General features: G+C 39.4%; 1 protein-coding gene across 2 annotated transcripts in view; it reads left to right on the plus strand.

The window, feature by feature from the left end:
• KDM7A (lysine demethylase 7A) overlaps positions 1 to 16,687 on the plus strand; it is a 60,449-nt gene extending 43,762 nt beyond the window's left edge. The window contains exons 15-20 of one of the 2 annotated variants that reach the window (XM_068142206.1): positions 2,148 to 2,245; positions 3,412 to 3,557; positions 3,702 to 3,910; positions 7,686 to 7,771; positions 8,908 to 9,184; positions 11,356 to 16,687. In XM_068142206.1, coding sequence (XP_067998307.1) covers positions 2,148 to 2,245; positions 3,412 to 3,557; positions 3,702 to 3,910; positions 7,686 to 7,771; positions 8,908 to 9,184; positions 11,356 to 11,450 — 911 coding nt within the window. In that variant the 3' untranslated portion in view covers positions 11,451 to 16,687. Of the gene's footprint in view, positions 1 to 2,147; positions 2,246 to 3,408; positions 3,558 to 3,701; positions 3,911 to 7,685; positions 7,772 to 8,907; positions 9,185 to 11,355 lie in introns of both variants that reach the window. The other variant, XM_068142205.1, reaches the window with a different exon arrangement.
• The last annotated feature ends 523 nt before the right edge of the window (positions 16,688 to 17,210 follow it).

Genomic DNA, 17,210 nt, shown 5'->3' on the forward strand with positions numbered 1-17,210 from the left:
CCCTGTGACCTGTTTCCAAAGGTCACAAAGGACCACACAAAAAAATTTGCACAGGAAAGAAGTCCATTTTGGGTACTCATGGAACCAACAAGGCAAACAGCTTGTTGAGTGAAGGCTTTGGCATGTGTGGTATTTTTCCACTTTTGTAACTAAACTACGTAAATGAAGTTTTACACTTGTATCAAAGATAAGTCATACAGAGAAATGGTACATTTGCTTCAAAATGCTTACTCTTATTTAGCACAGAATTAATACAGCAGTGTGTAGCTAAATGTAATAAAGATATTCAGAACTGAAAGCAAGTGTTGAAATTGTTCTTGCAGAGATTGAGTACTCAGGCTGTCAATAATATTTTTAATTCAATAGTTAGTCTTCAAACTTCCCTGTTGCAGATAATATGTAATGGTATTATTTTCTGTATCATGCCTGCTGTTCCTTATCCTAGAATCTTGTTTGCCTTTTCAAAATGAGCCAAAGGCTTGTATTCTCATCAGAAATTCCATGGGTTTTTTTTGAGCTACAGTAATTTAGAATACTCATTTATATTTTTTGTTAGATGTTGAGCATTAGTTTGTTTAGCTTAACCTCATATACAGTGTTGTTGGTCACTTACTGTGTTTGGATAGTCCTTACAGTTCTTTCTAATGCTATCTTAAGTTTAATTATTCTTCCCTTGATTTGGGTTCCAGCTGTTAGTTTTATTTACTTTCTGATAAGTTGTCTCAATCTTCAGCTTTCTTCTGACTCTAAAAAAAAAAATTCCTCTTGAAATATACTTGATGCTTATTTGGGGGCTTCACCAAAATCTACCACAGGAACAAAATTCTTCTATAATTGCAGTGTAAACAGGGTTATAGGTACCTCTTTTATGCTTGCATAATTAGCGAATTATGAAGAATTGTGTTCTTTTTATTTCACTTCATATAAAACTGCTGAAAGCAAGCCAACACAGATCAGAAAATAGCTCTGGAATGAAGGCAAGTCAAAACTTTGGCTTACTTTCAGCATAGTTTTATATGAAACTATAGTTCCATGTAGTACTTGAAAAAGTTAGGTTGCTTTGTTTATCCACTCCCTTCTTGACGTTCATAAATTTTCTGTTAGATTTGGCTTTTCTCCAAAATCTTTTGCTAGTTAAACTGCACATTGTAGTCTTTCATAAATTTGTACTTAATCAAGATTTCTGCCAGCAGCCTTGACACAGGTATATGTACAGGCCACTGACCTCGAGTCTTGGATTCCAAATGCTTACAGTGCATTTCCTACTTGTGCTGGATTGGGATATATGCTGTATTTTAAGAGCACATGCTACTTCATGTTTGAGTTCTTTCATCAATTAAAGTAAACCATGTGGACTAGGTGGTTGATTTGATTGATTGTTGTGTCATATGCCAGTGTGTTTGATGTCTATTTTGACACAGCATTCTCTGATTAGTGCTTTATCTTGCTGCTAGCAAAAAACATGTCTAAGATTGGTGTTTCCTCTTTCTCTTCCTTTTGAGGTGTTGCTGTGATGAAAACCAATGCTAGTATATTCTGTATCATCACAGTAATATTCTAATCTTCTTTAACAGGTCTGCTTTTTAACCCTGATTAGCAGCTCTGTAGGAGCACAAAACAGGGAGAATTTCCCAGTAAAAAGTAACAAATGTGGTTATTTTTGGGTTTTCTTTTTAAGCTTTAAATCACTTAATATCCTCTGGCTTCCCTGTTTAGTGTTTCTGTATAACTGCTTTTATTTTAAAACAAGAAAATTCCAGGTTCAAATAGACTGAGTAAAGATGATTTCTAATTAACTTTTTCTCAGAGCCACTTCTCTGACTTTAGCCTATATACAAAAGCAGAAATTGTCCACGATACCACCTGTGCAGTATGTGCTCTATGAGGGTCAAAAATACTGCTGCACTTGATTTCTCTTCTTCTGGCTTCATCCTGTTAGTTGTTTGGGAAAGTACATTGATCAATGGTGGACAACTCATTAGAGCATTGAACAAACTTGACTTATGAACCAGATTGTGTGGATGTGCTTTTGTTTATGGAATGTTAAAAACTGAATATATGTTTCTTGTTCTTTACTTCCAAAATAATTGTTAAATACTATGTGGTAATAAACATTGAGTCCTATATTTTAATTTTTCTCTCCGCAGTGTTCTTTGAAAGTGTGAAATCAGAACTCAGGAATGGATCCTCAGAGTACTCTGATATTTCTGATTCAGAAGAATCTGAGCCTGATTGCACTACACAGGTATAGCTAGAAAAAAGTACAAAAAACTAATGAAGCAATTAAATATGATTTTGCTTATTCATTACATTGTTCTTCTTAACTTCTAATGGTATGCAATGGAATAGTTTTTGTGGGGTTTGTAATGATGTATGCAAAATGATTTCAGAAGGTTCTGTAAGTCCTCCTTTATGGTTTTAATTTGCACTGAAGATCGTAACAGTACAAGATAATAACTTTATTACTAGCATTGAGTCATAGTTCTAATTTAATTGCATGTTTGCTTCACTTGACAAGTGACAAAGATTAACAAGCTGCTCTCGTGAATGAAGCTACAGTGTAAGGACTTCCCTTGGTGATATGATGTGCTTCACTCATTCCAGTTATGTCAAGGATAGTGATGTCAGTCTAGAAGGATTATTATTCCTTCATGTTATTATCTTCCACTTTCAACACTTACTGAATGTCATGTGTATGCCATAGCTTGAAAAAAATCGTGGTGTTCTCTGTGCTTGTTGGAAATAGATTAGTCTCAATTGCCAAGATGGAACATATGTATTGTAGCCCTGCTTCACATAAAGGCATATTGAGTCACATATGGTTGCTCCACCTTTGAAAAGTTCCTGCCCATACAAGCTGTGCCACTGTAAGAGAAGCAACAGCTTGTTGTGTCTCTGTTTCTGCTGTGCTCTGGATTTACCTGAGAGCTTCTGTCACTCATCAGAGAGACGCTGCTTGGTGAAAGCCGTCTTTCATGAGAGCAGGAACCAGCAGCAGTTGACTTCAGGCAGGATATCCTTTTATGTAATAGACATCAATTCTGGCTGTTGCTTGGAACTATGCATCCATATGCTTTTCTTCTACTTTGAACATCAAAGAGAAGAATAATTAATGCTCTCTTTAAAAAGAATACAAGGATTTGAGCATGGTTTAAGGTGTGTGGCTCTTTCTGTAAGAAAAGAGATTTTGGACATGGTTTTTCTGTTGCTGGGGTGTGTACTCACCTGTGTTGCAAAATTTGTATAGTATCTCAGTTGTTATATTCAAATTAACTCCATTCTGAATAGTGTATATATAAAAAAGTTGGACCTGGAAGCATTAAAATTTTTAACTGGGCATCAATTAAGGTTGCATATCTGTTTAGGAGGCATGGTGACTGTTCTGCTTCCTGTTTCCTCTTGTTTCAGCAGAAGGATTCCTCCACAGGGGAGTCAGAAAGCTCAGGTGATGAAGAGAAACAGGAAGTAACATCAAATTTCAAAGAGGAATCTAAGGTCAGGAGAGACCTTTATCAAAATACCCAGAAGCCATCCAGAAATGAAACTCCCAGTAAAAAGTAAGCACTTTGTGGGCATTTGTTTATAGACTATTAGAACTTTTCACACATATATTTAGTTCTGCTTTATACCAATGTAAAACCCATTCCTTCAGAGAAATTTAAGATTTTCTTTGGAACTGCTTAATACTTTTACTTTTCTAGGGAATGTCCTACCTCGACAAGTACAGAAGAAGAAGCTATTCAGGGCATGCTTTCTATGGCAGGATTGCACTATACTACATGTTTACCAGGTCATACTCAAAGCACAGACTGCACAGATAAAAGAACCTCTCTTCAGGAACACAGAAGCTACCCCAGGAGTCGACACAAAGACAAACAGCCATCTCAGAACCACAAAACAATGCAATGTGGTAAGTACCTGAATTAATGACACTGCTGTGCTCTGCTCTTGGATGAACTGCTCAGAATAAGAAGTCAAAGCCACACCTGTGGATTTGTAGTCATGCTTTTAAGTATATTAGACAGATATTTAAAAAGATCTGTGGTGTTGCTTTGTTGGTGGTGTTTTTTTTTTTGTTAAGAAGTAAATGTTACTTCTGAAAGCGGGGACAGACTTCTCTTGAGAGGTCATCAGACTATACCTTCTAAATCTTGCTATATTTGGCTTTACTCCTGAATTCTGCTATGAATGCAGTACATTAAAGGAGATTGTAATCTTGAAGAGGAGAACTAAAAGATAATCTATTTTTTTGGCAGTGGAATTTTTATGTCTGTGGAACACAGACATCTGCTAAATACATTTTGGGAATGACAGCAGAACATTAATACTAATCCCCTCAAAAGAATCAAAATCACTTCTTGGAATGGAGAGAAAGAGTCGTTATGTTGCAAAATGTTTTGCTGGAGAAGAAAATTGAAGAAGATTATAGCTTTGCTGGTGTGGAAAAAAAAAAATAGACCACCACCAATAAATAGAGTGCTAATTCAGAGAACTAATAATATGCTGATTTTTGTTTACATGGATATCAGGAAAGCCTAGTGTGTTGTCATGGACTGGGTTCTAGTGATTGAAGCTGTGTATCTTTAAATCCCACCAATCAGATAAATAAAACCAACAAACCCTAACAGCAAATCACACAAACAAGTATACTGCCTTTCCATCTTTGTAACTTTATGAAGAATGTAAGAAAAAGATTTCTAAACTAGTGTGTTTACTCAGGCCAGCAGTTAAGTACGCACACAGCTGCTTATCCTCTCCCTCCACCCTGTGGGATAGGACAGAGAATAGAAGGAACAGAAGTATGTCAACTCATGGATCTTCTCAAAGGCAGCTTAGTAATAGCAGAGGGAAAAATACAAGATGTGCAAAGGCAATCACTCACCATCTTCTGCAAGCAGACTGATGCCTAGCCAGTCTCTGAGCAATGGAAAACTTGGAAGACTGCCTTTCCCCCAGGCCTTTTTCTCTATTCCCAGTTCTTGTTGCCAACCATGGTGTTTACATGGTATGGAATATCCCTTTGGCCTATTCAGGTCAGCTGTCCTGGCTATGCGCCCTGCCAATCTCTTGGGTACTCCTAGCATGCTTATTGGAGAGACCAAAGTCATGAAAGAGGAAGCTGTGATGCTGTGCAAGCATTGTTCAGTAACAGTCAAAAGTTTGCTGTGTTATCAGCACTGTTTTAGCCACAAATCTAAGATACAGAATCAGAGAATCGTTTTGGTTGGAAATGACCTCTAAGATCATCAAGTCAGGCCACTGGCCTAACACCACCATGGCTACCAAACAGTGTCCACACATTTCTTGAACACCTCTACGGACTCCACCTCCGTGGACAAATTACTCAAATGCCTGACTACCCTTTCAGTAAAGATGTTTTTCCTGCTATCTAATCTAGGACCTCCTCTGGGACAATTTGAGGCCATTTCATCTTTTCCTGTCACCTGATATTAGAGAGAAGAGACTGACCCCCACCTCACTACAACCTACATTCAGATAGTTGCAGAGAGCAGTGAGGTCTCCCCCCAGTCTCTTCTCCAGACTAAACAATCCCACTTCTCTTAGCTGTTCCTCATAAGAATTGTTCTCTAGGCCTTTCACAGGCTTTGTTGCCCTTCTGTGGACATGCTCCAGCAACTCAATGTCCTTCTTGCAGTGAGGAGCTTAAAACTGAACACAGGATTTGAGGTGCAGCCTCACTAGTGCCAAGTAAAGGGTTGTGATCACTTCCCTACTCCTGCTGGCCTCACTGTTTCTGATGCAGGCCAGAATGTAGTTTGCCTTCTTGGCCACCTGAGCACATTGCTGGCGCACATTCAGTTGGCTGTCAGCCAACAACCGCAGATCTCTTTCTGCTGGGCAACTTTCCAGCTACTCTGCCTAAGCTTGTAGCATAGCCTGGGGTTGGTGTGACCCAAGTGAGGGCCCAGCACCTGGCTTTGTTAAACCTCATACAATCGACCTCAGCCCATCCATCCAGTCTGTCCAGATCTCTTTGCGGAGCCCTCCTACCCTCTAGCAGTTCAACAGTCCCACCCAATTTAATGTGATCTGCTAACTTACTGAGGGTGCACTCAATATTGTACCTCAGCCTTTTCTTCATTCTTGAACACTATGTTCCCCCCTGAATCCAACAAAGGACAGAGATTCTCCTTAGTCCTCCTTTTAGAATAGAATAGAATAAACCAGGTTGGAAGAGACCTTCAAGATCATTGCGTCCAACCCATCAACTAATCCAACCCACCTAAACAACTAACCCATGGCACCAAGCACCCCATCAAGTCTCCTCCTGAACACCTCCAATGATGGTGACTCCACCACCTCCCCAGGCAGCCCATTCCAATGGGCAATCACTCTCTCTGTATAGAACTTCTTCCTAACATCCAACCTAAACCTCCCCTGGTGCAGCTTGGTATTTGTAGAAGCATTTCCTGTTCTCTTTGACAGCTGAAGTGGAATTATTAATTTTCACTTGGGTTTGGCCCTTCTAATTTTCTCCCTGCATAGTCTCACGACAACACTATAGTCCTACAGAGTGGCCTGCCCCTTGTTCCAACAACCATAGACTCTGCATTTTTCCTTAAACAGCAGCCAAACCTCTCTATTTAGCCAGGCCAGCCTTTTTCCTCGCTGACTCCTGTTTCAGCACATGGGTACAACCTCTTCTTGTGCCTTTAAGAGTTCTTTTTTGAATGGTGTCCAGCCTTCCTGGACTCCTTAGACTCTCATGACTGCTTCCCAAGGGACTCTGTCCACCAGTCCCTGAAACAGGCTAGTCTGATGGTGGCAGTTCTCCTGATCCTCCTCTACTACTTCGGCAATGGAGAAGTCCACCATTCTGTCATCTCTGTTCTCAAGATAGCTTTCAACAAGTCCTTCTCTGGTCACAAAGAGCAGGTCTGGCAAGGCACCTTCCCTAGCTGGTTTTATCACCAGCTGTGTCAGAAAATTATTCTCTACACATTCTGGGAACCTCTGGGTTCTCTAGGAACTCTCTAAATGTCCGTATGGATGGTTACTACAAAATTCCTTTCCATCCAGACCTTGTATATATGTCATAGAATCACCAAGGTTGGAAAAGACCTCAAAGATCATCAAGTCCAACCTGTCACCCAAGGCCTCATGACTACTAGACCATGGCACCAAGTGCCACGTCCAATCCCCTCTTGAACATCTCCAGGGATGGTGACTCCGCCACCTCCTTGTCAAACTCTGTGGGTGACAAAGATGAATCTAGCGAGCACACTTATCCCACAAGGCCTGTCGGCACGCATCTTCTGTATGTTGTATCTGAATAGCACATCAGTATCTGGAAACAATAGTCAGTAACACCTGAAAATTCAATGTCTGTATGAACTCATGATACAAAGCCATGGTAGAAGACTGTAGTTAACAAAGGATGTCTGCCATCTTCGGCATCAGTACTTTCAAATTTGGACAATACACTTTGATCTTCTTACAGTGGTACATGGATTTTCAATTAGGTGTATTTATTCTTTGAGATTGATCTACCCACCTAGTGTGTAGAACTAAGCAGCTCTGACAACTTTTGGTTTTTATCTGGGAAACATTTTCTATAGTATTTTCCTTTCCTGTTTTAATTTTAGAGTCATTCAAATGTGTAATTAACTTAGTATTCCTAATGTATTGATTTTAAAATTTAAGCTTCTTTAACTTCTCTTTAGGTAGGTCTGTGAAGGAAGAGGAAGGAGACTTGGGGACTTCAGCTTGTGCTCAACACCTGAATGAAGCTTCAAGGATTGTCCCTCTGGTAAAGCAATAACTTCAAACATTTTGGACACCTTTTTGTGTAGCAAAAATAGCTATCCTGAAGCTATAAGTACAGGCAGCACAGTGGACAGGCCTTTCTATGTTGCATATCCAGTAACAAATATTTCTGGTTCTGGTAGCTGTTGTATTTTTGATAGGCCTTTTTCATTGTTGTTGTTTTGACTTTTAGTTTGTTTATTTATTTTTTTTTCCCTTTTCCAATTCTCTGCTGGCATAGTGGCTAGAATTAAGATGCTCAGCATAGTATCTTGAAAAATAAAACACGCTTTAAGAAACAAGTGTGAATTTATACTCAGTCTAACAGGGGAAGGTCTGTATTGCTTATTCCTTGCTACTCCCAATTAGAGCATCAGAACAAGCAGAGCCTGTTGGTAGCACTTATAGTAAAGATACTTGCTGAGGAAATGGGTACTACCAAACTGATCACAACCTTTTAACAGCTGGTATGTAGGAATATTTTTGCTTTCTGATGTCCAGATGGAATCCATCAAGGAATATATAAATGAAAGGTCATGTGTCTTACAGTGATCTTTTTTTTTAGTGTTTCTAAATTTGTCTAACAAAGTTGCAAAATAACAGTGCTACTTAATAGTTGTATTTTAACTGCATGCTTTGTAGGGTGGGTCTTTCTTTTTTGTGTATAAGGTTATCTTAACTACTAGATGCTTCTTACAGTTTGTAGTTCCCAGTTTAGCATTTGTTCTCTCTTCAGCTGAATATTGAAAACCAGTTGCCTGTTGAAGTAGTTGTTGTTGGTTATGGTATGGCTTGCTGTAGTGCCCAGTTTAATCAAGAGCAATTCTGTTTGTTCTGATGATGGCAAACTAAAACCTAAAAGTAGAGAAATGGAGTATGCTGGTATGTGTAATGAATCGATATCATTGCCTGTAAGTGCGTGTGGAAAAACTTGCCCCAAGGTACTGTGTCATATCTTACTTGTTAGGAGGTATCTATGCTCAAAGAAATGATAGGATCACAGAGTGGTCAGACACTAGTGGAAGTGAAATAAAGATATGGCAGTAGAATTAGAAAAACTGGAAGTTTTTTCCTAAACTATAACTTGTAGCCAGAAGGTATTAACGTCGACTGTTTTTCTTCTCTTCATTTCCAAACTAGGATACAAATAAAACTCAAAAATATATCAAGAAAGAGAGCATATCAGAAGCCAGTCAGAAGGTTCAGGAAAACAGAAGTATAGTCCACAACAACAGCTTGAGTTTCCAGCATGGCAAGTGTACACGAGACTCCAATCTAAGTCAAGGAGAATGTCGGCTGAGTGATGGCAGCCTTAGCCCTGACAGGCCGTATGGTGAAACATCCTTGTCTGTACCACTTCATCCAACAAAGAGGCCAGCATCAAATCCACCCCCCATCAGCAACCAGGCGACTAAAGGTAATGTTTATCCTGTTGCCAAACTGGGGGGTAAGGCTTAGGAATAGGAGCTTGTAAAAATCAAAAGAGCTGTTAGATACAGAACTGGACAAAAGTGACAGGCTTAGACCTTGAGGAAAGATACAAAATAGGCATGCTGTGGACACTCAGATTTTGGCACAGAATGTATGGAGATAGAATTAAGAAAGGCCTAACTGGGTGGATGGCCAGATGAAACTTTCATAGTTACTGTTGCACATCTTCAAGTGTATTTGTTATGCGTTTTGTTCCAAGGAACAGAAACATCACTATAGCCTGAATCGGCTTTGTTTATTGTAGCAAAGATTTAAAAGCTGTGGCACTTCAGAAAACTGTGTGATCATAACATGGTTTATTTTTTTAATTTCTAGTTTATTTTATATCATTTACTCAAAGGAATAATTTACTTGAGCAAAATTCAGTAAGCTCAGTTTAAGTTCTCCCCTACTCCATCCATTGCCCTTCCTTAGACTGCACACATATGTAAATAATGTAATCACTTTATGCTAATGGCAGCCAGAGTTTAGGGAAAATAATTGCATTAAAAAAAAAGAAAAACAACAAACCACCACAAAAAAAAACCAAACCCAAACCCAACACCAAAAAAACCACCCACACCAGAATTAACCAGGTTGGAAAAGACCTTCGAGATAGAATCCAACCTATCACCCAACACCATCTAATCAACTAAACCATGGCACACTTCCAGTGATGGTGACTCCACTACCTCCCTGGGCAGTCCATTCCAATGACCAATCACTCTTTCTGTGAAGAACTTCTTCCTAACATACAGCCTAAACCTCCCCTGCTGCAGCTTGAGATTGTGTCCTCTTGTTCTGTTGCTGGTTGCCTGGGAGAAGAGTCCCACCCCCACCTGGCTACAGCCTCCCTTCAGGTAGTTGTAGACAGCAATAAGGTCTCCCCTGAGCCTCCTCTTCTCCACGCTAAGCAACCCCAGCTCCCTCAGCCTCTCCTCATAGGGCTTGTGCTCCAAACCCCTCCCCAGCTTTGTTGCCCTTCTCTGGACATGTTCCAGCAACTCAACATCTTTCCTAAACTGAGGGGCCCAGAACTGGACACAGTACTCAAGGTGTGGCCTAACTACAATGCTGGGTCATGTTCAGCCTACTGTCAACCAGTACCCCCAGGTCCCTTTCTGCCTGGCTGCTCCCTAGCCACTCTAAACCCAGCCTGTAGCACTGCATGGGGTTGTTGTGGTTAATGTGTAGAACCTGGCACTTAGATGTGTTAAATCTCATGCCGTTGGACTCTGCCCATCTATCCAGCCTGTCAAGGTCCCTCTGCAGAGCTCTCCTACTCTCTAACAGATCAACACCTGCCCCCAGCTTGGTGTCATCTGCAAATTTACTGATGATGGACTCAATCCCCTTGTCCAGATCATCAATAAAGATATTGAAAAGCATGGGGCCTAACACTGCTCCCTGGGGGACACCACTAGTGCCTGGCTGCCAGCTGGATGTGGCACCCACTCTCTGGGCTCAGCCCTCCAGCCAGTTCCTAACCCAGTGCAGAGTGCTGCTGTCCAAGCCACGGGCTGACAGCTTGGCCAGGAGTTTGCTGTGGGGGATGGTGTCAAAGGCCTTGCTGAGGTCCAGGTAGACTACATCCACAGCCTTCCCCACATCCACCAGGCAGTCACCTGATCCTAGAAGGAGATCAGGTTGGTGAAGCAGGATCTGCCCTTCCTAAATCCATGCTGGCTGGGCCTGATCCCTTGGCCATCCTGTAAGTGCTGTGTGATTGCACTCAAGATGACCTGTTCCATAGTCTTGCCTGACACTGAGGTCAGGCTGACAGGTCTGTAATTCCCTGGTTGCTCCTTCCGGCTCTTCTTGTGGATGGGCATCACGTTGGCTAGCTTCCAGTCATCTGGGACCTCTCCAGTGAGGCAGGAGTGTTGAAAAATGATGGATTGCTTGGGTTTTTTCAACTGTTCTGCTTCCCTGTTTGTTTGCTCCCACACAGACAAATGAAGAATGGCATATTTTTATTTTTTTGTTTTGAAATTCAAACTGATGGGGGGTGAAAAATCCTCCCTGCTTCAGCTTGAAAGCTGGGTTTTGCTGTCTGTTCTATGGTGATAAAATTTTCTGCTGAAAATCCTCATTGAAGTGCTTGGTTTGATTTTTCAGGCAAACGTCCAAAGAAAGGAATGGCAACTGCTAAACAGCGCCTTGGGAAGATCCTGAAACTGAACCGGAATGGCCATGCACGCTTCTTTGTTTAATGTAGCTGCTACTTCTACTACTGCTGTCTTTCCTACACAGACCAGTATGGAGGTCAACAGAGCCTGGAGCTGCTGTTATTCCTCTGCTTGAAGCAGACTTGCATGTACCATATAAAACACTGCCTGATGAACAAAAAACCAAGAAAGTGGAAAAAAAAAATAAAAAGACAAAAAAAACCAACAAAAAAAAAAGCAAAAACAAACAAAAAACCAACCCAATGCTGCATTTTCACTGTGCCACACCTGCTCAGCAATAACCATATGGAACGGGGAAATCTTCAGAGAGACGTGGACTGTGAGATAAGAGTCTCTCATCAGGGCTTGAATATCGTTTGTTGCTGGTAGTTTCTGACCTAATTAATGAGGGGAAGATGATGAAGGTGGTTTATCAATAATTTATTTCTGATAGATTTTGACAACTTTTAAATTCCTTTTAAGAACCTATTTATTTGGAAGACTCTTTTTTTTTTTTTGTGGGGGTTATTAATTTAGATTTAAGAATGTGAAAGTTTTTAATAATGTTTTGATAATGTATGTTTGGTGCAGTGGAGAGCCACATTAACTGTGATTAGTCTGGACTCCTAAATTTGATATTCAGGTTATAGTCTTAAATAGGGATGAGATGCATTATTAATTATTTTTTAAGTTAAGGCATATGGAATCTTGTTACTTTCCTCCTATTTGTAAGCTATTGGCTGGGCTTCTGTTGACTTGCAAGTTGTGTATTCTTTGCCAGCTTGATTATTTTTTGACCTGTCCTCTTTTAATACAGATTTATTTATTTGATGAACTAGAAGAGACTCCTAAAGTCAGAAGAGTCTTACGCTGGTCCAGTAGCTAACTTGTTTTAAATGGCACCCTTTTCCTCCAAACTGGAGTGCATACTTTTCCTCCTGATGATCTGTCTGTGATGACTTTCTTCTGTAAGAAATACTCCCTGAAATTGTATTTGTACAGGTTAATTAAGAGTTGGTACAAAGGAGGGAAATCTAATACAACCGTTTGGACGAATGGGGACATCAGTTAAGATAAATGTTTCTTCAGAACAATTACTCTGACATAACTCACGAGATTTACATTGCAGTCTCAAAGTTTGGCATATTACCTAATGTAGCGTAGAAGATGCATTGAAACACATTTTACTGGAGTCAGGAAGGCAGGAGAATGTGCGTTGCTTTCAAAGATGGGCAAGACAGCCAATTAAAAGTCTTAACTGGTGCATATATAAGCATTAAGTAGCTTACTGGTATCAGAACGATCATTTGTGTCAGGCTTCATACAGATCTGATGCCAAATGCTGATTCTGAATTATTGTAAATAATTTTGATTTAAAAGCTGTATTTTTCTGTAATATAAAATTAAATATTTAACTTTTGGGGAATGGGAATGAAGGCAGAAAGGGGGAATACTTTGACTCGATTCTGGAAAAAGGGCATTTTGCAGGGTCCAGCCCAGATGCAAACATTAATATGCTAGTGACAACCAACAATGTCAGTTGTTTAGGTTTTTTGGTTTGGTTGTGAAGAGGAAAAACACTCAGGCATAGCTGTCCAAGTCATTGAATTGATTGAACTTTCCATACCAGTTTTTCCTTCCTCCATATTCTATACTGGAATTATTTTCTCTTGTCATTTGAAAACTGATGTAGTTGGACTTTCCAGAATATTTGTGCAAAGTAATTTTTATTTAGGCTAGATTATGAGTACCTTACCAATTTGTGGAGACTTCTGATACCAGGTAGTTTTGATTGTTGCAGGGTCAAAACTCTATAGCACTGTGTTACCCTGTTTTTAAATTGAGAGACACCAAAACATAATGCAACTGCAAATAAGTCAGGTAGCTTTCACAGCTGTACTTCCTCTGGGGCTTGAAAATTACAACCCAGAAGGGTTTTTTTGCAGCCCCTGTTTTACATTGACTTTATAGTTTTATGTGTGTGCATACAGATGCATTTTTTAAGCTTTTTTTGTTTGTATAAGACGACTTCACAAAAGCATGGTTTCAGTCTTTTCTTTTTTTACTTTTTCTTTTTAATTAATGCAAGGAATTTGCCTTGTTTAAACCTTTGGGAATGGAGATAACAAAGGATTTCTGAAAAGCAGAAGATAAGCTAAGAGGTACTCTACAGGTGCTGACGGTGACTCTTAAGTGCTTGCTGTTCTCAGGTGCTCTGTTTTCCAGATGGAAATAGTTAAAAGAGAATATTTTAACTGTCCTTTAATATGTTCTCACCAAAGTAAGTCAAAGAGATAAACTGTGTTGTCAATATTAGTTAAAATTGTATACACATATAGATACTCTCTGTGCTTAAGCTTGAGCAAATGGATTAATGCCTACCGCGCTTTGGAAACTTTTAGCTTTAGCATATCAAACTGAACTGTTTCCTTTTTGCTGGCTGCACACTTTTTAACAATAGAAAATTCCAATTTAGGGCAGCAATCAAATTCAGAGCAGAATGAAGAATGAGCTCCCTTTCCTTAAAGGCATATATTTAAGAACACTTATCTGAAATGGAAGTATGCCAGAATAGAATCTGGAGTAAGGAATTTTATAGTCTGGAGTATGCTTCCTTGTTCGTGTGACTGGCTTATACAAAGTCTCTTTTCTGACCGTTATTTATCTGTAGCTTACTATTGGAACACAGATGTGGCTGGACCCATACATATTATTTTTTTCTTGGGTTTATTCTTTCTTTACTTTCTACCTTTTTTTCTCCCAAGTGGCACTCCACTGTCATGAATTTCTGTAGTAAGTCTCTTCACAGGCTGTCACCAGCCATAGGTTCATTCCCATTTTATTCAGATCTGTATGCTTCCCAGAGAAGTTAATGTTCCACCATGAAACAAGTTATTTAGAAGAAATAGCCATGATGAGTAGTATTTAAAAAACAAACAAACAACAACAACCAAAACAAAAAACAAAGGGGAAAAAAATCTTTTCCTGGTAGCTTATGAAGATGTGGTGACCTCACTTATTTTGTGTAATTGTATGTAGGGGTATTTATCTAGTGTTCTAGATGAAAACACTGCTGCACCAATCTTTCTGTAGATGGACTGAACCTTATGTTGTTGTAGTGAAGAGAAAAAGCCCTAGTGTTTTTTTCCTTGCTGTTTCACTTGGGGTGTCAGAGGAAGGGAGTAGGGAACACTGACTGGACAACGAAGAGAAATAAGCCTGTTATGGTAACTTGTTTTCAAGGATAATCTGTTTTGGAAAGTCAGAGGACTTGCATTTGGCATAAAACTTAAAACTTTTTTTCATAAACAGAACTATAGGGCTTTTCCCATTCTCTGGGTTTTGACATTTCTGCAATTGGGGGAGGAAAACAAAAAACAAAGGAAAGAAAAGAAAAATGTGAAAATGGAAAGACCACCTAGAAACTATATCAAAGACTCTTCCAGCAACTTTCCCTTTTCTTCTCCTACTATACTTGCTAATAAACCTTGGCTACAAGGTAGCCTTTTTTGACCTCTGAGGTAGATTACCTATGCAACCTATAATACTCTACATAAATCCATTCTTTAAAATAATTTTGAAAGGGTTAGATGTTGAGAGTTAAAATTATTGCTTTCTGATCACATGGGGAACTTGGGGGTTTTGTTCTTTCCACGACTGAAGTGCTTGTGTAACCTTTAGCAGAAATACAATGGAGCACAGAGTCATGATCACATTCTAGATGCCTCAGCTTTCCCTAGGGTTTGCTGTATGGCATAAGCTACCTTCATTCACAGTGCCATGAAGATGTAAGTTTTGCAGATTTTTGCAGGATGTTGGAGTCAGAGCTGATGTGAATCTTGCCACCCCCTTTTTGATAATTGTGGAGACTAAGCAGAACTGAAGCTAGAACGACCTGGTACTGCAAGCCCGTAACTAGCGCCTTATTTAGGCTCCACATGCCCACCAAACCCTTCACACTCCCGCCACGACCCCCAAATCTAGTGTCTTTACAGACTTTCATCCATTAAATACTTCCAGACCATTAAAAGCTGTTTGTAGCTCTGGGGTTGAGGAAGCCCACAGCTACTCTTTTTGCAGGAGAAATAGAAATGGAACCAAGGGCCTTACTATTTGTGGTTGAAAAAGATTAAAAGCTGCAACATCCATTTTTCAAAACCCCCCATCCTCGTAACCCTCATTGTGGGAGTATATGAGTGCTAAATCATGCAGTGGATGGGAAATGTAAGTAGCACTGTTAAGGAAATGCATGGTCTTCACAGGCTGCATTTTGGTTTGGGAAAAAAAAAAACCAACACAAAAGAAAAAAAAAAAAAAAGACTTTTTCTACTTTGAATATAAATTAAGCCATAAGAGTTTCATGCTGTGGGAAGGGAACTAAAGGGATCACTTTAAGAGGTTATATTGATATGTATTGTCACTTCTGCTGGGAAATGTCTATTGCTGCCAATGCTTTGGTGAATTCTTTTTCTTTTTTAAACCAACAAAACATTGACTTTAAAAAAAGAAAAAAAACAAACACACACAGAAAAGGGGCTAGTTCTTGGCTATATTTACTAGTTTTGTAGTAACATTTTGCTGGCCCATTTGTCTTCTCTTCTCCTTTTTCTACTCTCATAGTCTAATTTCTATCTGTCCTTCTGATGTCTCGGAAATCTTAGCTTGTCTGCTCGGTAGGGGTTGGTGTATGTGTGTCTTCCTTTCTACAGAAACGCACTACTGTGTTAAGTATTTGGCTGGGAAATGGGATGCTGCAGCTTTAAGAGCATTTTTTTTTTGTTTGTTTTCACTTCATAACAGTATTTCCCATCCTCTTTTGCCTGCAGGCAGGGAAAGTGTATGTACAGTATTTATTTTGGTTCAATTTTACTTTGAATTTGTAAGTTTCTATAAGTAGCTCACATTGATTATTCTAGGGAAGGACAAGTGGCTTTGTTTAAATTTGTATTTGATATTCATAGTTTCCAGTTTCTGTACTTTAAAAATGCTGAAATTAAAAAAAAAATAATTGTATTGCTTATGTTTGGATTTTAGCACTCTATAAAGTGTTTAATTTCTTCATACTTCTGCTCTTTTGCTTCGGTGTAAATACAGAAAATTGTACAGACTATTGTGAGAAGAATAATGCTTTTCTAGGTCCAATCTCTGTGCCCTTTACTTGTCACATTTGAAAGGAGAAATTTTATGGAGATATGCAAGATGGAATATTCTCATTATTTTATTTGTTAATCTTCCAAAGTGCAAGCCTCATTTCAATGGAAGTATATTACATGGCCACTAAATGCCTTTTGTGAAGATGTGTATATTCTTTTGGAATTCTGATATAAAAGGGAAGTGGAAGTGTTTCTGAGCTCTCGTATTAGATCTGTAAGAAAGGTGTCAAATGGTATTTTCAGTTCTTGCTACTAAGTGCGTGCAGTTTGTGGAAGAGGAGAGTTCTCTTTCACACTTTTCCATGTACATTGTCATACTTGCTCTTATTGTGGATGACTTCTTTGCTGGTTTCTCCATGTCGTCTGGTCTACAGCTGTCAGTCCTCCCTATTCTGACTCCATATGGCAGTACAGTGGATGCTCTACTTTGGGGTAATAGAAGTATTACTGTGTTGCACTCCAACTTCATGTCATGCATTTTCTTCTGCAAATAGTATTCCATGCTACTGACCTGCTTCAGTGCTGTGATAAACAGGTTTGGATTCTAGCGGTGGGCATTTCATGAGAGCCTTAGACAAATGATGCAACAATGGCATTGGAAGAACCAGGTGGCAGAAGTGGTTGATTTGAGCATCCTCAAGTTTACTTCTTA

This window comes from Melanerpes formicivorus, unplaced genomic scaffold (assembly GCF_026170545.1).
Source record: "Melanerpes formicivorus ecotype bairdi unplaced genomic scaffold, bMelFor1.0.p_v2 SCAF_8, whole genome shotgun sequence".
NCBI classification, from domain to species: domain Eukaryota; kingdom Metazoa; phylum Chordata; class Aves; order Piciformes; family Picidae; genus Melanerpes; species Melanerpes formicivorus.